The sequence below is a fragment of the Cynocephalus volans genome, chromosome 5, assembly GCF_027409185.1.
Source record: "Cynocephalus volans isolate mCynVol1 chromosome 5, mCynVol1.pri, whole genome shotgun sequence".
NCBI lineage: Eukaryota > Metazoa > Chordata > Mammalia > Dermoptera > Cynocephalidae > Cynocephalus > Cynocephalus volans.
This window is the reverse complement of record NC_084464.1, coordinates 144,989,802-145,012,221: the sequence shown is the minus strand read 5'-3', so window position 1 is coordinate 145,012,221 and position 22,420 is coordinate 144,989,802. Positions and strand designations below refer to the sequence as shown.

Sequence of the window (22,420 nt, the reverse complement as noted above, 5' to 3'; positions counted from 1 at the left end):
CTTTAACAGCCTCTTTCTTTACTTTCATGGATTTAAAACCACTTAGGCTTTTTCTTCGGAATGTGTATTCTGATGTCGAATCAGGGATGAGCTCCGACTATATGCCTTCCCACATTTACTACATTCATAGGGTTTCTCTGAAGAATGACTTCTCTGATGTCGAATAAGGTCTGAACCACTGCTAAATGCCTTCCCACATTCATTACACTCATAGGGTTTCTCTCCAGTGTGACTTCTTTCATGTAGAATAAGGGATGTGCGCTGACTAAAGGCTTTCCCGCATGTTTTGCATGTATATGGCTTCTCTCCGGTGTGAATTCTTTCATGTTGGGCAAGGTGTGCACTCTGACTGAAGGCCTTCCCACACTGATCACATTCATAGGGTCTATCTTCAGTATGAATTCTCTTATGTCGAGTAAGAGATATTCGATGACTGAAGGCTTTCCCACATTCTTCACACTGATAGGGTTTTTCTCCAGTATGAATTCTCTGATGTTCAATAAGAAATGACTGGCGGCCAAAAACTTTACTACACTTATTGCATTTAAAAGGTTTCTCTTCAGAATGAATGTTCTGATGTATTTTAAGGTTTGCAGTTCCACAAAACATCTTCCCACATTCCTTACATTCAAAGAGTTTCTTTTTCTTTTTATGAACTTTTTGATGTTGAATAAGGGATGAATGCCGATTGCAGACCTTCTCACATTTATTGCATCTGTATAGTTTCTTTCCATTGTGAGTTCTTAGATGCAGAACAAGGGTTGAAAGCCGCTTGAAGACCTTCTCACATTTATTATATTTGAAGGGTTTCTCTGAAGTGTGAATTTTCTGATGAAGCATAAGGGGTGAAATCTTATTAAAGGATTTCCCACATTTTCTGCATTTATAAGGATTCTCTAAATGGTGCCTTCTCTTCTGTAGACTCTGAGATAAGACCTTCTCACCTTCAAGGGTTCTCTCTCCAGTATGAATTCTTTTATGTATAACAAGGACTGATTTCTTTTTGAAGACTTTCCCACATTGATTGCATGTATGTATTTTCTTTACATTGTGAATTCTCTTATGAAGTAAAAGGGATGACATCCGACTGAAGGCTTTCCCACATTTTCCGTACTGGTGGATGTTCTCAACGATGTGAATTTTCTGATGTGTACTGAGAGATGGGAATTGATGCAAGGCCTTCCCACAAATAAAGGTTTCCTTTCCATCATGAATTCTCCTATGCAGAATAAGGGTGGTTTTCTGATTGAATTTTTTCCTACATTTATCACATTCATGGATATTTTTTCCATCATGAATTCTCTGATGAAGAATGAGGGATGAGATCTGTCTAAAAGCTTTTCTACAATTACTGCATTCATAAGGCCTCTCTCCAATATGAGAATTCTGATGAAGTTTAAGAGATAAGCTTCGACTAAAGGTTTTCCCACAGTCATTACATTTTAAAGATTTCTTCCCTGAATGACCTTTCTTGGGTTTTATTAGGGCTGAATTTTTGTTGTGGCCCTTCTTCCCTATGGGAACTTTTTGTTGTGCAGAAACTGGTTTGTGATAGATGCTTTGCCCAGACTGGTTGCATTGATTTGGAGGTAACTTCTTGGTCTTGCACTTAGGCCCTGAGTCAGGGCCCGGGCGTCTTCTCACTGGCTCCACTATCCAGGGCGCTTTCCCTTTCTCCAATAAGGTGATCACATTTGGCCTCCGAAAGGAAAAGACCGAGTGAAACCAAGTTCCGGTAGTTCTCTAACATGACATCTTCATACAAATCCTTCTGAATGGGGCTCAGGCATTCCCACTCCTCCTGGGAGAAGTAGAAGGCCAAGTCCCCAAATGTCACTGGTGCCTTGGATTTGGATTTCCTTCGTGCAGCAGGCATCCTTTCCAGATTCAGAGAGAGGAACAGTGCTGGTAAGGCGGGGCTCCGTCTTCCCGGGCCTGGCCCCTGCAGCGCCCACTATAGCAACTGCGCAGGAACCTCGTGCTCTCTGCGTCCACAGCGCCAGTTCACTCCGCTCTGGGACCCCCGGGGCCCAGCGCTGCCCTGGACCCCTCATCTGCGCAACACCGATTTTGATTTTATTTAAAAGAAGTTGATTGTTAGTTTCTGATCTTTAGCATGTTTAAAAGGTCTCATACTATTTTAAATTTTTACATAGAATTTTAAACAGGAATGACTTGAATTTGAACAAATGTTTACCGAATTTATTGATATAATTAGACGAGTTTTTTCCCTTCAATTTGTTAGTATTTGAAATGTGTTGATGGGTTTCATAATGCTGAACCGTGTATGCATTCATGGAATAAGTACAGCTTGGTAGGCTTATTTTCCCAAGTGGCTAGATTTGGTTTGCTAATGCCCATTTCCTGGCATTCTAGTTAATTGCATTATTTGTTTTCCCCAAAACAGCAACAGTCTTTTTCTTTCAATGTACTCTTTCAATATACTCCTCAAATATACTCTTTTTCTTTCAATAATAATATTGGTTCTCATATTCTTAAAAATTTAGCTTTTTGTCTGTAAGATTGAGAGGTTAATTGCATTTTGATACTACATGTTTTATGCAGCTCCTTAAACCTCAAATCAGAACCACAATAGTAATAGATGACTCCATATGTTCTCATTAGAATTCTACCAAATATCTGGCTGGGTAGCTGCCCTCGCCAAGTGGAACATGTAACCATCAAACTGAAGCATGAATTGGGGATTACGGCTGTCATGAATTTCCAGACTGAGTGGGATATCGTACAGAATTCCTCAGGCTGTAACCGCTACCCAGAACCCATGACTCCAGACACTATGATTAAGCTGTATAAGGAGGAAGGCTTGGTCTACATCTGGATGCCAACACCGGATATGAGCACTGAAGGTAAGGATCAGCGCAATCATCCTGGCTCCTTGCTGAGTGTGTTCACAGAAACCCTTGCTATCTCTCTCTCTCTATCTATAACTGAATATCCTAAATATGAATGGTAGAGCTGGAATAAATCTAATGTTTTAGGTTTAATATACTTAATACATATCTTTTTGACATCATGGCTAAGATTCTGCTTAACGTGGCTTTTTATTTATTTTTTTGGCAGCTGGCTGGTACAGGGATCCAAACCCATGACTCGGGTGTTATAAGTCTGTGGTCTAGCCAACTGAGCTAACTGGCCAGCCCTTAATGTGGCTTTTAAAATTGTTCATTTATTAAACATATATTTATTGTGTATCTACTGTAGGTGTGGCATTATGCTAGTGGCTGGGAACACAACAGTAAAGAAAGACAGACACAACATCTGTCCTCATGGAGCTTATAGTCCCATAGGGATGGCAAGCATTAATCAAATGGCTAAAAATAGAAATTTAAGACTATGATTTTTTTTTGTTTGAAAGATACATATATATTGCTGTGAGAGCATGTAGAGGTAATCAGATCTGGGAAAGTGGTGATGGAAGTATTCTTGGGAGGTAATATTTGAAATAAAGTCTGAGGGTGGACTGGGGAAGAATGAGGTGGGAGAGAGCGTCCTAGGTGGAAGGAGCAGCTTAGAGTGTTGCAGGAACTGAAAGACCAATGTGGCTGCAGATCGGAGAATGCAGAAAAGGGGTTTGTAAGATTTAGGCCACAATAAAGACTTTCAACTCTATCCTAAAACAGTAGAAACAGTTGAAAGGGTGGGAGGCTGGGAAATGCCAAAATACCATTTCTTTTTTTCCTCCAAAAGTGCATGTAGAGAATGAATTGGAAGTGGGTCTGGGAGGCAAGTTAGGAGGTTACCGCAATCGTTAAGGTGAGAAATAATGTGAGCAAGAACTCAGCTTGGGGTAGGGTGGTGATTGTGGGTCTTCATTTGTTGCACGAGTACGTTCTGAGCATGCTTTTGTGCAAAGGGAATTATGGTATGGCTTGGGTGCTGCTGGGGAAGCAGAGACAAGTAAGTCATAGTTTTGTTCTAATGGTAAGAGGCAGTAAGACGAGTTCAAAATGAATCACAGTACAGAAAAGAATGGGCAAAAGAGGAACGAGTGACTGCTCTAGGAGGTGATGGCGTTGGAGGAGCACGTTTTGTGGAGGAACACAGGCAGGATTCGCGAATGCCATAGCATTTGAGGTCGGCACGGCCTCAACAGACGTGGAAGGAGGAAAGGCATGCTAAGTAGAAGAAGCTGCAGAGGCCAAGGCACAGAGGCGTGGGACTTCAGAGGAAAGATATTGGTTGTAGAGTAGGTACTTGTTGAAACGGATTGGAGGTTAACTATCTCAGCCAGAACCAAGTTACACCGATAGTATCAACCAGATGTCAGCAGGGGGCAGCAGAGAGCTGTGGAAATGGCACAAAGTAAGGGTGTTTGGTGCCCTGCTGTTCTGGGAGGAAGACGGCAGGAAGTGATGCCTAGCCTAGAAATGTTTCTATCATCAGCCCTCTTCCCCCAAACGTACATTATGCATCAAACACTCTCCTAAGCAATTTACATGCTCATTTAATTCTCATAGCAAGACTCTGGGCAGATATGGCAGTTATCTCCATTTTGCAGAGAAAGACACTACCATATAAAAAAGTTAAGTAACCTGCACAGGTCACCGAGCTAAAAAGAGGCACAGTCTGAATTTCAAGGCCTGCAGTCTGACTCAGAACATTGCTCAAGACACCAGATTATGAAACTTCTCCCTGCGTTCCACACAGACTCTTTATGCAGGTTCTACAGACCAACAGAACTCTAGTCCCTCATGCTCACGATCATCTGGAGTTATGAAAAGCCATGAGTTGCAAGGGGGGTGGCTTGTCTGCCCACGAGTCAATGGTCCACAAGACAGAAGACCTTGAGGACCACAGGAAACCTATGTGCCCAGGCTTTGGCCACCTTTGCCCTTTATGGATTCTGGCCAGGCTGGACCCCTATGTGGATCTGTTTCTGAACTGAACTATCACTGGGGATGGGTGGGATATAATTTTTGTTCCTGAGGGTGGGGAAAGTTGTCAACAGTTTGGTTATTCCTCTTGGTAACCTGATCCGAGGAAGCCTGATTTAGTCGTAAGAGCTCTGTTCTTTTTCGAAGAAGAAGAGAGAAGGGAGAAGGGGAAGAAGCCGCCACATTATTTGTGCAGAAGAGCGTTGCTTGAATTTAGGTTTTTCTTGCCCTGTCCAGCTTGTTTCTCTGGTTTCAAAACAGAGGAGACTGTTAGGATAGTATGACTGTAGCTTCCAGAGAGCATTTTCATATAAGCTTCTCTGATTCTTTTTTGATGGCACTGTTATCCCACTGGAGTGTTATGGGAGACAAGGCTGGGAGAAGTTGAACTACTAACTGTATCTCATTCAGTCCCATGCACTGGTTACCTGAAGGTCCTGCTACTCATAGGTAATTTGCTTGATAGTTTGGGGGGTCGACAGAAGCCTGAGGGGAAACCATATCCAAAACTATGACCCATTGAGTTGTATTTAGACCTTTGCTGGGGTCACTGATTCACCAGGTTCCAATCAGAGCAGTTCGTGCAGCCGTGGAATGTCTTCCACGCTGAGGCAGTCGGCAGCGTGGATGACAGTGAAGTGAAGGATGCCACTTAAAAAAGGACAAACTGTAAGACTGAACAATTTCTCTGGTTCAGCCTAACCTGGGGGAGTAATCAAAGGGTTAACAACCATGCCTGAACATCAAGAAGAATTTTCCCCAGTAGATCAACCTATGTGGCTCCTGGTATTAGTGCGAGGAACATATAATTTAGCCTAATATTTTTGGAGCTCTAGAGAGAAATCCATTTGGAAAAGTGTTTTGAGCTGCAGCATAATGCTGTCAGATAAAGTCTGAGAAAGAAGACAGTGTGTTCAGCTCGACTGTCACTATTGGTTGTCACAGACCTGTTACAATCAATTGCACCATCGATCCTTACTCTTACATACTTTATTGTATGTAGAGGGGTGATTTAGATTTTTTTAAAATTTGGTTTGTGTCTTTCACCTGAGAAATGAAAATCTAACAAATCTAGCACTAACCTGAACAAAACAAATCCGCTCATTAAAATTTCCTTCACATAGAAAGTATTCAGATTGTGTTTTGACCTCTTTCAGCACAGTACTATTTATAGCAAATGGTCTACCATTGCCTCTCAAATGAGTTATTGTGCTACCTGGAGTCCTCAGCTACCCCTGTGTTGTCATGGTCTGGTTTTTTTATCTCTCACTCAACAGACTGAATTCAGCTCTGCCATCGTGACCTTGGAGCCAGAACACCAGAGTAGCTGTGTGATATTGGCAGGCTAGTTCCTGCATTGGAAAAGTGGGGATAGTAATTTCTACCTTACAGGATTATAACAATAGAATAAGATAACTGATATAAAAGGCCTTTGAAAATCACAAAGTTGGGACTATATGATTAGTCCCAAGTCTTTAAGTTTCTACTAAAGGATGTTATAGGTAATATCGACTTCCTCTAGTACACTCCAAAGATGGAAAAGAAGATGTGCCCAAATAAAGTAATAATATATTCAGCCATATATCTGCCCCTGGAGTAAGAAAGCACAGGTGTATGTGTGTGTGTATTGGGAAGGCTCCTTCATATCAGGTGTGAATGCCTCAGGCTGCTCCATGCACCTCCCCAAATGCTCTACCCCTTTCCCCTTCCTCACAGCCTTGGCTTGCTCATGCATGCTTTCAGGAGGCTTTTAATCATTCCAGAGTTGGATAGGCCTGGAGCAGTTATGGACCGTGAGTTGGGTTAGAGGGGTCTAGTAGTGTCTCAGGTCAAATAGGTAGTACAGGTTTTGTTATTGTCGTTTGTGTTGTTTTTATTCATGCACTTAATGAATGCTTATTGAGCATCTACTGAGACCCAAGGCCAGTTTTAAATTCTAAAGTAAGAAACACACATGTTAGAGTGTTTTGTTTAACCTACGCAGGGTTTTCAATTTTTCAACTTAGTTGTCAACTTTAAAATTTGGAATATTTTACATGAAAAAAATCTGGAATTTTATTTTGTCTTGAGGTATTATTGTTTTTAAGAATGAAAACTTTTTATCAAATTAAATTCCATGTGGAACTTTTGTATAGAAAATGTAAACGTGAGCTGCTCTGGTTGACACTGGCCCTATTGTGCAAGTGAGCCCGGACCCTAGGGACCCTCTTTCATTCCTTGGTAGGTTATGTATTAGCTCAGGCTTCCTAGAAAAGGTTTTCAAGCAGAGAGATGAGCCCCTTGAGAGGGTTCCTCCAAGGTAGGGGCAGGTGCTAACCCCCAGGGAGGCTGTTACTGTCGCATATGGGTGACGGTGGCAGCAGAACCAGGTAAGTGGGTGCAGAGGGACTGACTAAGAAGTCACATTGACAGGATGGAGCCAGAAAGTACCATTAACCAGGTAGGTTAGAGAAGGACCACAGTACAGTGGTGAATACCAGAGGCTTTGGATTCAGACTGGCTGGGTTTGAGTAGCCACTTAGGGAATGACCTTGCACAAATCTGTGTGCTTCATTCCTTCACTTGTAAATGGAAGATGACAATAGTATTGACCTTATGTTTGTTAGGAGGTGGTTGTAAAGGGGCCATTTCCTGCAAAAATGCTTGGAACAGCGCTGGGCAGGTAGAACAGCTCAGTAAATGTTACCTTTCCTCAGTCAAAGCAGGGTGATTTGCAGGTCCTAGAGGTCAAAATAAACAAGGGCTTCAGCTTAGACGAGGCAGAGATGGCTCAACTGGCTACTTCGCTGGTGCCCCTTTAAATCATTTATTTATTCTTTATGTTATTTGACAGTTCATAAGTGGGATGTTTGAGTGATTCTGGGAGAAGACCCTTGGTGGCTATGTCCCCATTGGTGAACCTGTGTGAAGCTGGGAGCCTTTGGAGCTTCCATGTGGCAGCTGACATGTACCTGTCAGGAGTGGGAGTCTGAGATTCTAGAACCTCAAACTGACACATATCCCTTTTTAACTTCTTAGCTGTGCACATACCTTTTGAAGAACCTTTTACAGATTAAAAGGAAAGGGGAAGGTATTGCACTATTTGGGCTGTTTGGTTCAGATCTGTCTTTGGGGGAACCTCTGGCCAGATAGCAGGTCTGGGGAAGGGACCTTGACTGGGTACAGGGCAGATTTCGTTTGGCAGGCTGGTTACGCTAATGCAGCTGAGCACCAGGGGCTGGATTCTGAGTCCAGCAGCTTGTAATGCAAATAGCCATTGTGTTCTGTTCATATATTGGGCATTTGATAAAACCTGCATTAAAAATAGTCTCATTTATTTCCTGCCAAGGTACATAGTACCAGGGAACTTGCCAACTAATGCTAGCTAGCCATAGAAGGAGCAGGCAGAACCCATGCTTCCCAGGACTATCAGTAGGAGTCTCTTCCCACCCAGTTACCTGGAGTAAACCTCTCCCACCCCCTTAGCAGAACAAAAACCTAGCAGGTGGGCAGGCTTCACCCTTCTCTGCAGGGTTGATCAAACATACCTTGGAGGTTCTGCCTCCTCTGATCCCTCAACTCAAATGGTGGATCAACCACCAGTGCTCTGCCTGAGACTTACCAGGAGATGCCTCCTGGCACAGTGCTATCCACATCTACTGTGTCTCCAGGGATGTTTGGGTACCTCTGGGAGAGTACCATGAGTAACTGTGTGGTGCTTCCATCTAGCTCTAACTCAGAGCACCCTGAAACCAGGTGTGGAGATTTAGATGAATGAAAGATCGAGGCTCTGTTTGGACTTTGAGGAGTCAAGACATGCACAGGAGCTGGTGTGTCTCTAATTCGCACACCTTCAGGGACCAGGCAGGAGCTGAGTGGCAGGTAGCAGGTGCAGGGGGGTAGAGCCTGAGGAACCGTAAGGGAGCCATGCCTAGAAGCACTGCAGGTAGAAACATTTCCAACCTGCTGTGTGGAGCCTGTAGCTTCAGATCTCTTTACTAATGAGATTAACAAAGCACCAGCAGCAAGTTTAGAATATTATCCTGGCCTTCCATGTAGACTCTGCTCCTGTGTCAAAGCATGGTGAGTCTGCAGCTAGAGCAGACCCGCCGCCCCATGTACAATGGTGACCGAGAGAGAGGGCCTTCAAGCCAAGGTGAGGTCTTTGAAAATCTCTGTCCTCCTAAGGTGCTGATGCCTGATCTGAGTGTGTGTGCTGGCTCCTTCAGGGGAACTTGCATTTCAGAAGAGGACATCTAAAAAGGGAAGTCTTTACTTACTCTTGTGGCTCTCATGGGAGAATTCTAGGTCTCAGTGAAGATCCACAGGTGAGATTGTTTGAGGGAGGGACTTTTTCCACCTCTTCAGTCATCCGGTGGGGATGGCAGTGAGAAGGCCAGACAGGGCTCTTCTGTGCTGTCCTCGGAGGATCCTCCTGGGGCCGTTGTGTCCCTGTGTGGTTGAGGACAGAAGGTATCTAGAGAATGACAGGTCAAAAGCACATAGTTGTAATCTAGGCTTCTGTATCGTTTTCCTCTTAATTTCTCTTTGGAAGTAATTTACACGGACACCTACCCCCACCCCACCTCCCTGCCAAAAACAACCAAACAAAAAACCCAACTCACTAAATGTCTCTGTACTGAGAACCTGTGAGCAGAAGCCCCAGGCATCTGGGAGCACAAAGAGATGAGATGACTGTGGGGGTTTCTGTGCCCTGTGGGATGAGAGAGAGAGAAGCAGAGTCCGTCAGGCCTCAGCAGGCATGGCACCTCCTCTCTCTGTGATGAGAAGGCATCGGAGTAATCTAATCATCAAATTCTCAGTCATGAAGCAGCGATAACTATAATCACAATTGTCCAATAATGTAGAAATTAAATTAGTTTAAGCATTCACTGTACTGTGAGGGAATAAATGAGTGGTCAGTTATCCCATGTGTATCAACTAATAACCATTCCATTGGGCAAACGAAAATTAGCATATTTTAAATGAGCAAGTTTGATTCCTTTAACCAATATGGACTAAATCTGTGCTTTACATTTACCTGGAAGATCCTTTGGACTAATTGAAACTCAGGTGACAGAACCTGACAAATTTTTCTTTGAAATCCTCTAAACCTCTTCTCAATCACTGCAAACTCTTTTGATAGATGTAAGAATCCATTCTTCTGACGATAGGGTGCAGGAGTTAGCATGAGGAGGGAAATTTGCATCAATGATAAAGTCACTCAAAGGAGCAGCAATATCCAGAGAAGGTTCAGAGTGGACCCATTGCTTCTGAAGTGCTGTTTCCATTTTATTATGACCAGGTTTTAAAATTGTCTCACCTTTTCCTTCAAAACATAGGAATGATGCAAACTCTCCTACCCCCACCTCACCCTGCAGGGCACTGTGATTGCACAGTGCACTGGAGGAGTTATTAGCGTTGGTGTGGGGGTTCATTATTCACCTGTCTGTGCTGTGCTTTCTCGATCCCAGGCCGAGTGCAGATGCTGCCCCAGGCTGTGTGTCTCCTGCACGCGCTGCTGGAGAATGGACACACCGTGTACGTGCACTGCAATGCCGGGGTGGGCCGCTCCACTGCGGCCGTCTGCGGCTGGCTCCAGTACGTGCTGGGCTGGAATCTGAGGAAGGTGCAGTACTTCGTCATGGCCAAGAGGCCGGCTGTGTACATTGATGAAGAAGCCTTGGCCCGAGCACAAGAAGATTTTTTCCAGAAATTTGGGAAGGTTCATTCTTCCAGATGCAGTCTGTAGCTGGCTGACCTGCCTCCATCCCTCCCAATTTCCTTAAGGATGCTGTGGTGATATTAGTCCAATGACCTAGAAACAAAGATTCTACCTAAACTGAAAGTACTGTGGGTGTGAGCTTCTCCCCCAAGTTGCCCCCTTTTATCTGGGGATGATTTTCTATTATGCTTTGTTTGGACTGTATCTTTGAAATATTTTGCAAAGGAAGATGTGGGTGACACACGAGAAAAGGCCAAAAGCAGCTGGGCTGTGCGTCAGATGGTAAGGAAGCATGTGCAGTTCCTGCATCCTGCAGGCAGATGAGTCCTTTGTGATACAGGCCCTGTGTGTGTTGTGTTATGGATTCACAATGGCGCTTTCTTCTTGAATTGTAACTCCTCGGCATGCAGAAGAAGAGATATGGAGTCACATGGATTTCATCACTAGTGCACACTGGTGCACACACACACACACACACACACACACACACACACAAATGCACCCTGCTCTTCTGCTGGACTGAACTGAAATGATAAAATTAGAGCTGGTCAGTTGCTGAGGAAGGGAATAGGGCTGGATGCCTGGACTGTGACAAAAGAAGAGCTCAACATGGCCCCAAAGTGATGGCTTTCTAGACATTGTTTTTGTATTCTGCTTTATAGTTGTTAAAGTCTGTTCATCACTTTTCTTTCCCACCCAACAACACTGTATAACAACCAGCATAGAGTTATTATCTATTTGTTTTAATTGAGGCTTACTGAGCGTAGGTAGCTTGCCCAAGGTCTCATGGCTAGACAAAGCTGAGTTGGAGTTTATAATCTGTGTTTATCTGACTCAGTGCTTTTTTCAACGAAGCTTGTTGTTTTTCCAGCGTAGTGCAGTGAATTCAGTTTCGTGTCTCTCAAGGTAAGGTCAATATCCCTGCAGAAGTTTCTACAGTGAGAAATGGAACAGTGTTCTGATCAGCTGCCCTAGAATTTAGGAAAGGAGTTGTATTTTGTAGAAGCTAATTTAAAACATGGTAGACTATCTCCAAACCAGTGTGGCCTGAGCCATAGCTCATGAGCAGGACTATATTACCAAAAGAGCCCAAGGAGCCAAAATCTACAGGTAATTGTTCCCCAGCTTAGGACATCCTGGCCCAGCCCCCAGTTTAGTATAATACACAGTGTGTCTCCAGAATATGCAGTTCATTTCCCCTCATTCTACAGGAAACACAAAGATGAACAAGACTTTGCCCTCAAACCTGTGTTCAACCAACGAATACAGGATTGAACTGTGAATGATATGCTAGAATAGAGGAAGGGGAAGTATCTTTTTATTGAGTGCATCTATATGCTAGGAGCTTGAATTAGTCAACTTTCTGTTGTTATAACAGAATATCTGAAACTAGGTCATTTATAACCAAATGTAATAAATTTATTTCTTACAGTTTGGGAGAATTCCACAGTCAAGGGGGCACTTCTGGTGAGGTCCTTCTTCTGAGTGGCAAAGAAGGGTACCACATGGTGAGGAATGGCATGAGCAAGAGAGAGCAACCTTCTCACTGACTCTCCAGTAAAGCCATCAGAACCATGCCCACTAGTCCATGAACGGATCAGTCCATACACGAGAGCACAGTCCTTGTGATTTAATCGTCTCTTAAAGGCCCATCTTTCAAAATCTGTAGTAGGATTTCCCACCCTCAACACTGTTGCAGTGGGATTAAGTTTCCAACACATGAACTTTTGGGGGACACATTTAACCCATAGCAGTGCTTAGTGCTATCCAATTGAATCTTCACAGTACCTTGTGAGGGAGGTTTCATTATCTCCATTACAAAGATGAGGAAACTGAGGCTCGGAGAGGTTAAATCAACTCCCATAGTCACACAGTGAAAAAATAGACGAAATGAGATACAAAGTTATATTCGTCTGACTCAGAGCCCACACTTTTTCTGTGAAGCTGCTGTGCTTATTTATTTTTCTGCTTCTTTTCTTCCACAGATAGATACTGAGAGACTGGTTTAGGAAGCATGGGGAGTAGGAAGGGTACCAGGTAAGTTTCAGTGGAGCTCGGAGGAAGGAGACATATTTTACAACTGTGGCACTCAGGGGAGATGATATTTGCTTTGGGTAGAGGAGGCTAGACAGGACACATTTCTCCTACAATTGTACAAAGTTAAATTTATAAGCCATCAATGAATAATGTGAAGTCCAGTTCCCTTGCTAAAAATCAATAGAGACAACTATTGTATTCGAGTAACCCATTTACAGTCATAGTGTGTTGTGTAAAATTTAGTCTTAAAAATGGAATATTTTGAAATAATTGTGTGTGTGTGTGTGTGTGTGTGGGTGTGTGTGAATTGCCTTAGTGTCTAAGAAATCAAGCTGTATAATTTCCACTATAGAAAGACCTTTTTGGGTGGATTTTTCCCTGTTTCACTTTTTGCTCCGACAGACAAAATCAGTTTATGACCATTAAAGAATGTTTTGGAATAACTTCTCTTGTCCTCAATAAGTGGGATGTCTAATGTATTTCAAAACTAATTATTATTTTTGCTAAATAAAAGCATTTAGGAAAACCTTGGTGTACATAATATTTTAATGTTATCAACTTAGTCTGAAATTCACAACAAACCGTGTTTGCTTATTTGTAAAGGGAGCTGTCACCTGAGCTAATTTGTTTTTTCCTTGTCACACTTACTCTCTCATTAACTGATCAAAATTGGCAGTTACATGACAAAGGAGGTCAAAGGTGGGGGCACCACGAGGAAGTGATGATGGAAACTTCAAGAGTGTGTCTGAGAAAATCAAAGCAGACATTGTGGCTTTAGCTGCTGTCACTGGCATTAGCAAAACTTTTCAATCAGAGATTTCTCAAAGAAAATTGTAAGAAGATCTCACTCATGATAAAGAAATGTCCAAATAGGGTTGCTTTCTTTTAGACTTGAAACATTATTCCTTTATTAGTTAGTGTGCCAATGTTAGGAAAAAATCTAAAAAAATACACATTCTCTTTTGTCTAACATCAAGGTGTGGGTGAAAACCACTTAGCCGGGCCTAAGAAATAATGATTAAAAAAAAGTGGTTAGGACTCTGGGCATGATGAGGAAGTAATGAAAGGACAGATTTGAAAGCGAGTTAGATAGGAAATGAAAATTGCCACACATGACAAATCACTGGATAGCTGAACATAGGGTCAGTTAGATCAGAAGTTAACACTTAAAGTATCTTTAGAGACAATCTAGTCTAATTCCTTTATTTTACAGAGCGGGAAACAAACCCAGAGATATCAAGTGACTTTTCCTATAACAAATAGCAAATAGTTGTAACTGAGGACCAGGGGAAAGGAAGATGGATCAGGAGATTTATCGTGGTGTTGGGGAATTGCAGGAGAATTAATGGGAATGAGAGCAGACAGTATTGTTAGTAGGAAGAATTGGTGGGAGGATTAATGGAAATTGGAGTGAGTGGAAGAAAAATGGCAAACATGAGAAAAAGTGAAGAATGGTGACGTTTTTAAAAGCAGCAGCAGCAGCAGGTGTTTTCTGGGGGAGTTGAGAGGAAGGTGTGGCTACGGAAGCAGTGGGGTGAGTCCAGGTGGAGTGCCCGGGACAGAGGGCCTGCCAGGTCCCCACCCACCTCTCCGTGGGACTAGGTCTCAGTAGGGAAAAGGATTGGCCGGACGGAATGCGCTGGCCAAGTCGTGGGGTGGGTGTGCAGAGGAGGAAAGTCTGCTAGAAGACAGGACTAAGAATAAGGTGAAAAGAATTGACAAAGCTACCTCTCGTTATAACCATAATAATGACAATGATAATGTGGGGAGAGGGAGAGTAGTGGTAACAGCAACTCTTCTTTCCTTCGAAACCATAGCCCCAAAAGTTGTCCCGAATTCAGTTAATTGAAATGGATTTATGGTTGCTCAGGTCTCCAATCTCAGTATCACGCTTGACTCTTCTCTTTCTTTCAGACAGGAAGACCTGTCAAAATATCTACAGTCTATGTTTTACCTTCTTCACCACACAACCCTGGTCAGAGTCAATGTGGTGTCAGGACTGGATTTCAGAAATGGTCTCCTACCTGGTCTCCCTGTTTCTGTCCTTCCATCTCTCCTGGCCCCGACTGGGACTATCAAACCTACTCCCACACAGTGGCCAGGGCGATTCTACAAAAATGTGTCTTAAATCATGTCACTCCTGTGCTCAAAACCTCCAGTGACTTCTCATGTCACTCAGAGTAAAGGTCATGGCCTTCCAGGACCTACACAATCTGGTCCCCTGTTACCCCTGACCTCACCCCCACCGCCCTCCACCTCACTCACTCTGTTCCTGCCACACTGGGCTGGTCTTCCTGCAGTTCTTTGAATATTCCAGACAGGCTCTGACCTCAGGGCACTTGTGCTTGCTGTTCTCTCTACCTGGAATGCTTTTTCTCTAGGGATGTGCATGGCTCACTCCTGTACCTCCTTGAATGATGCCTCCCTGGACCACCCTATTAGAATTGCCAGACCTAACTCCAGACCTCCTTATACACAATCTCTGCTTTATTTCTCTTCATAGAACTTATTACTAGCCAACATATTACATAATTTACTTATTCATTTTATCGTCTGCCTCCTCTCCCTATAATGTAAACTTCAGAAAGGTAGAAATTTATGTTTTGTTTGGTGATGTACCTAGAGTGCCTATAACAGAGCCATGAATATACTTCAATGCGGGATGGACAAGACTAGTTAGTTAATAACTATTGAGGGCATACAGTGTTTCAGGCATTGTTCTCTAAGTGCTTTACTTAGATCAGCTTATTTAATTTTTCCAACAATGCCATGAGCTGTTGTTATTATTCCTGTTTTACAGATAAGAAAATGGACTTATAGAGAGATTGTGACCTTATTCTAAGGCAAATGAAGACAGTTTCACTCCTGGTTTGGTGGAGTGAGCTCCTAATGAACTACACTTTATAAACTCTAGATACGTTACATAATTAGTATGCCAGGGAAGCTGTAATAATGTACCATTGACTGGGTGGTTTAAAAAACAAAAATTTATCCCCATAGTGCTGGAGTCTAGAAGTCTGAGATCAACGTTTCAGTAGGGTTGGTTCCTTCTGAGGGTTTTGAGAAGAATCTGTTCTGTGCTTTTTCTTAGCTTCTGGTGGGCCAGCAATCTTTGGCATGTCTTTGTTTGTAGAAGCATCATTCTCTTCTCTGCCTTCATTTTCACATAGTGTTCTCCATGTGTGGGAGTCTGTGTCCAAATTTCATGTTTTCATAAGGACACCAGTCACATTGGATTAGGGCCCACCCTACTCCAGTATCATTTCACGTTAACTAATTATATCTGCAATGACGTTATTTCTGAATAATGTCACATTCTGAAGTAATGGAGGTTATGACTTCAATATACGCATTTTGAGGGGACATAATACAACCTATAACACTACACAAAACAATTATTTGAAGACTACAGAGAGTGAAAAAAAAAACAGGCAGATTGGAGGGGAGTGGAAATTTGAAATAGGGGACCAGAATGGGCTGAGTTTCCCATTTTCACAGGTTTAGCCTGTAAAAAAGTACTACGGAAAGAATAGGGACAGAGAGAAAATTGGGGCCATTCACATAATAGGATGAAATCCTGTACTATAATTATTTCAGACATTATACTGATATGATTTTTAAAAAAGTACTTAAACATCCATGAAAAAAATGGCTGTTACCAAAAATCAATTCAAAGTGGATTAGAGATTTAAATGTAAGACCTGAAACAGTAGAACTCCTAGAAAAACACATAGGGGAAAACCTCCTTGACACTGGTCTTGGCCATGAATTTTTGGATTTGACACCAAAAGCACAGACAATGAAAGCAAAATTAAGAAGGTGGGACTGCGTGACACTAAAAAGTTTCTGCACAGCTGCTGTAGATTGGATGCTCCCCAACACATTGAAGCTTAAATCCCCACTGTAACTATTGGGGACAGGAAATCCTATTACAGTAACTGAAAGGTGGGGCCTTGAAGATGTGATTAGATTGTAGGAACTTACTGTAGTGAATGGACTAATAATGGTGGTCAGGGTCATGGTTCAGGATGCTTTAAAAGGAGAACGAATGAGATTAGTTTTTCTCTTTCTGCTCCATTATTTTCATAATGTGAGACCCCTAGGTCACTGTTGCCACCACCAAGACCCTCACCAGATGTGTTTCCTGGCCTTTGGACTTCCCAGCCTCCAAAACTGTAAGCGATAAATTTCATTTTCTTTGTAAGTCACCCACTTTCACTTATTTTGTAATAAGCAACAGAAACAGACTAATACAAAGAAAAACAATCAACAAAATGAAAGAGCAACCACAAAATGGAAGAAACTAACTCAAACAACTCAAAAGCAAACAAAACAAAACAAAACAAAAACAAATAACCCAGTAAAGAATGGGCAAAGGACCCAAACAGACATTTCTCTAAAAAAGACATTCAAATGGCCAACACGTGTATGAAAAGATGCTTGACATCATTAATCATCAGAGAAATGCAAATTAAAACCACAATGAGATATCACCTCACACCTGTTAGGATGACGAGACAACAAGTATTGGTGAGATGTGGAGGAAAGGGAATCCTGGCACACTGTTGCCAGGAATGTGGATTGGTACAGCCATTATGGAAAACAGTATGAAGTTTTCTCATGAAATTAAAAATAGAAATATCATATGATCCAGCAATCCCACTTCTGGGTACATATGCAAAAGAAATAAAATTGCTATCTCTAAGAGATTTCAGCACTCCAATGTTCATTGCAGCATTATTTACAATAGCCAATATATAGAAACAACCTAAGTGTCCCTTAGGAGATGAATGGATAAAGAAAATGTGGTGTATATACACAATGGAATATTATTCAGCTTTAAAAAGAAGGAAATCCTGTCATTTGCAGCAACATAGATGAACCTTGAAGACATTGTGCTAAATGAAATAAGCCAGACGTAGAAAGACAGATATTGCATTATCATACTTGTACATTGAATTAAAAAAAAAAAAATTGAACTCATGGTAACAGAAAGTAGAATGATATGACCAGGGGTTAAGAGGTGGGGGAAAAGATGAAATATTGCTCAAAAAGTATAAATCTTCAGTTATATGATCAGTAAGTATTGGAGACCTAATGTACAGCATGTTGACTATAGTTAACGATGTATTGTGTACTTGAAATTTGCTAAGATAATAGATCGCAAGTGTTCTCACCATGGGTGTGTGCACACACAAAAGGTAACTGTGAGGTGATGGAGATGTTAATTAGTTTACAGTAATTATTTTACTGTATATAAATATATCTCAAAGCATCATGATGTACACCCTAACTATATACAACTTTTATTTGTCAATCATGTCTCAATAAAGCTGGGGAAAAAAAGATGTTATTATTTAAAAACTGAACTATAAGCAACCAGTATTAAATGACCTGGCATGGCATCAAAATGGTGTGAACTACAAAGGAGGAAATTAGCAGAACTTGACAGTGAAAGAATAGAGAGCTGGACCTTGAAGTTAACAGAACAGTCATTGTCATTGCCACACCTATCACGACTTTATCAATTCCTAGTGAGAGAAAACTCAGAACTCACTGAATAGATTAGAATGTTCTGTGTGCTGTGTATTAGTGGTTAAAAAAATGGAACATACTTTTCATTCAATACACATTTTTATTGTTACCTTCTTAAAGTTAAATGACAAATCCAAAGGTGGATATACAGTCTAAACAATTTCAAAGATTTTATACCCGTAGTGGACAGACAAGGTAAATATCTCCCACTCCTTACAGAGTGGGGTTTGAACAAAGGTGATTACGGTCAGTACCTCACATGTTTTGGACTTATTTGTATTTGGTTAATTTGTATTTCAAGATTTTTTTTTGTTTTTGTTTTTCTTCTGTACTTGCTTCTATTTTTGATAATTATGTCTTCCTTTTTATAACAAAAGAACTTTAGCATTGACTTATGTCCACTGGCCATTGTACCTCCTTCATGTTGACATTATTACAATTATAATTATGATGTTGTTTTAGATATATTTTCTTTTTTTCTTTTTGTGTTCCTTACTTTTTAAAAACATTTATTTATTTTTGATTGTACAGTTTTTGGGGTACAGAGTTGACTCTCAGTATTTGTGTACGGTATGTGATGATCAAATCTATATTATTGACACGTTCATCATTACAAATCATAATTATTCTTTGTGTCCTGTACCCCTAATCCCCCTCTCCCTGTCCCTTTCCCACCTCTAGTAACTATAGGTCTGTTCTCTCCTTGCAAAAGTTCAATGTATTGTTGTGGCATTTCTTTGCTTCTTTCTGTCTTTGCTCCTTCCTTCTCTCTCTCTCTATCTCTCTCTCCCCATCCCATTTTTAGCATTTTTATCTCTCTGAGCTTCCATTATCACTGAGAAATTTTGAGCCCAGTGATTCTCAAGGTTCCAGTGAGCACATTAGTGCCCACTTCCACCTCAGCACCGCGTCCCCTCATAAAGTATTCCGAGCCACATCTTCCTTTGCTCTAGTTCATCCATCAACACACTTCCAAAAACATTCTATCACGCTGAAATATCTTATTTGCTGGTAATCCTTCTTAACCGTCTCTTCAATGTTGCAGGTGGATTTCTATCTTCAAACTTTGTATTGTAACTTCCATTCAGACGCCAGGAGGAATAGTGTGTTTGCCACTCAAACTAGAATTTTCTCAGTCATCATCTGTACCAATGACACCCAAATCTCAATCCCCATTCCAAAGCTCTTTTCTGAGTGCCAGGCTCATTTATTAAATGTTTTTCTGAACCCCTCTCATGATAGCTCCCCAAATCAATATTCCACAAACTGACGTTTTCTCCCTTTTGCCAATCCCCAACCCCCCATACTTTGTGTGTCAGGCAGACATTGGCAACGTCTTCCCCCCAGTTGCCCAAGTGAGAAACTTGAATATCATTTCTGCCATCTCTCTCCCACCTACCACCATCCTAACTACTCAGCAAATTCTTTCAATTGCACCTCCTCAATATCTCTTAAACATATCTATGAGCTCTGACCTGGATTATTAAAGCATCCTGACTTATCTTCCTATTGGCATTCTTATCCCTTTCCAGACCATTCTTTATACTGCTGCCAGAGAAACCTTTCTAAATTTCAAATATGGTACTATTTCTACCTTGCTAAGTACTTCTGAATGGTGCCTCATTGTTCTCAGGAAAAAGTAAAAAATTCTTTAATGTGACATATAATGACCTTTGTAACCGGAACCATGACTTTCCATCCAGGCTCCTTTGTCATCTGATAACCATCCCCCAGGAGTACTCTCCAGCCACAGTGAATTACTTTAATGTTCTGTGATCTTCTTTTTACGGTCTGGTTTTTGCACGTACTTTTTCCTCTGCCTGAATTCCTCTCTGAGATATCTTCACGAGTTCTCAAGGTTTCTCCTTCCAGGAATTTTAACATGCTGTAACAACATTAGGTAGGAATTGTAAATAGTGCTTAGCAAACATAAGCTTTTGCACATTCCCTAATATTTAAGCCAAGTACTTCTTTGGAATCTGTGCACAGATCTAATGTATATTTTAATCTAAGAGAAATATGAAGAAAACATTTCATGAGAATTTTTTTTTGTAAGTTAATGATTGGGGTAATTTATTCAATGAAAGTACTACGAAAGGCTTCATTTATTCCTTTTTCTGTTTGTTCTAAGCATGTTAATAACTATTTTTCTCCTAAAAATATACTACTAGTGTTTAATGATATCAAGTCATAGCAGGTATCTTATGTCAACATCATAGAGCCACGATCCTGTAAAATGTTATATTGTGTTTTCAACCTCTTGCTGAAAATTGCATTTATTCAGTCCCATTTTGGCTTGCCATCATAGGCTAATACTTACAGCCTTCAAAAAAGAACAGCCTTATGTAAGGCGTTGCTATGCGTACTAAGTACATTGTTGATTGTATTGTCTTGCACAGTATCCTCCCAGTGAGTGAGCTCATGGAAGAAATTTCCTTCTGGGCAAGGAATAAAGATATCTGAGCAATAAAAATATCTGTGCAATTGTGCAACGGTGAGCCTTCCATATAACTATGTTTTCCTCTTCTCAGTAACTGTAAGATTGTGAGTACGTTTCTTGAGTTAACTCGATGCCTTGCTCTGCCTTGTATTTCTACCCATATTTACCCCTTTGCCTCATCTTTCTTAGTTTAAATTTTATTTTCATTCTGCTATATTGTTTGAGCCATTATAAAATGTCACATTTAATTCTTTTTGGAATAAAGAGAAGTATAAACCAATACACAGACAAAATAGTTGCCATGTTGAAAAACTTGTGCCATATAGATGCTGATATTATGTTGGTATAAATGTTGGTATAAATGTCAAAAAAAGGTGAAATGTCATGAAATGTCATACATGTTTCAAAGTAAAATTCTGTCTTTTGGAAATTAAGATACTCTATAAATAGAACTGTTTTCACCTCATGGACACAGACATAAGAGGATTGTTTCCACCCGACAGAATGTCCCTGTGCCTGTGTGTTGATTTGATTGATAGATGCATTGTTGTAATTAAGCAAGAATGAATTACAATTCAGGTCATCAACATAAGTTTCCCCTAGATCGAAGACTTTGAAGATGGAGGGATGTGTTTTTCTTTTCTTGACTAATCCAACAATTTGGCTAATCATACTGTCTCCTTAATTTCTCTTAAAATCATTGGAGTAAATAACAGATGTGACCACCTGTTCTTCCTCTGTATAGTCTGTTGAGCATATGAACAGCTGCAGACTTCAGAAAGTCATAAGTAAAACTCTCAACTAAAAGGTTAAGCAAACCTAGTGACCTGTTACATTTTAGTTGTCTGAATAGTGGAATTCTCTCTTCCAGAGAAGATTGTAGACTTGATAGTATTATAGTATCAGTACATTGCCAGGGTTCCCTTTTGAAGTTAACACCAAGTTTTAACTTTTTCCCTAGTTATAGTATATTGTCTTTCCAAGGCTAATAAAAATTTGTTACTAATTACTTAAAAAGGTTTCTATTCCTGTACACACAGGAAATTTTTGAGTATTATTAATACATTAAACTGATGATTGAAAAATGGAGATGACCCTTTTTGGAAGGTATTGGATCATTGCATATTTAAACCAACTAGGTAAAGAAGCCTTGTGTATAATCACTGGCAAGCAGTAATTGAAGTTGTGTAAAGAAAATATGTTTTATTATTATTTCGGTATTACATGGTCCTGGATATTCCTGAGGAATAACTGATATAAAACAAAATAAATCTCTTTGCAACGTGATTTTAAAGTGTCAATAATCAAACATCTTAGTTTAATTTGAGGCATTTGCTAATAGTCTTCTTCTAGGAATTACTTTCACAAAGATATTTGTTGTCAGTACAGAATATATTTTATGCCTTGGTAGTCTATTTTTTTCCAGGTAGTTTTTAACCAATGATATACAATTTTCAATTATCATTTTTAATGACAGAAAGAGAGCATAAACAAAATCCAGATTTAGTCATGAGTTAATCTTCCCAAGGCTCACTATAGAAATGTTATGAAATAAGACATTTTGTAAAAATAAAAAGGAAGAAAACTGGTTTAGTAATAAATAGTTCAAGTGAAAACAATCTAGGGTAATTAAATGAGCTGGCCATTTGCTGTTGCTGCTAAAATGGCATGATGGGCTGACTCATCACACACACAAGATACAAAGATCAGGTCCTGATCACAAAAAGTACAGAGAAAAAGTTTTGCTCTGACCACGATTCAACTAAAGGATTATGTTCAGTTCTTCTCAACAAGTTTAAGAGGGATATT

The 22,420-nt window shown here is 40.7% G+C and overlaps 1 protein-coding gene across 2 annotated transcripts in view; it reads left to right on the top strand.

Annotated features, from left to right (window-relative positions):
• The window catches only part of EPM2A (EPM2A glucan phosphatase, laforin), a 94,496-nt gene extending 81,417 nt beyond the window's left edge, over positions 1–13,079 (top strand). The window contains exons 3-4 of one of the 2 annotated variants that reach the window (XM_063096857.1): positions 2,626–2,867; positions 10,349–13,079. In XM_063096857.1, the coding sequence (XP_062952927.1) occupies positions 2,626–2,867; positions 10,349–10,626 (520 nt within the window). In that variant the 3' untranslated portion in view covers positions 10,627–13,079. The remainder of the gene's footprint in view (positions 1–2,625; positions 2,868–10,348) is intronic. The other variant, XM_063096858.1, reaches the window with a different exon arrangement.
• The last annotated feature ends 9,341 nt before the right edge of the window (positions 13,080–22,420 follow it).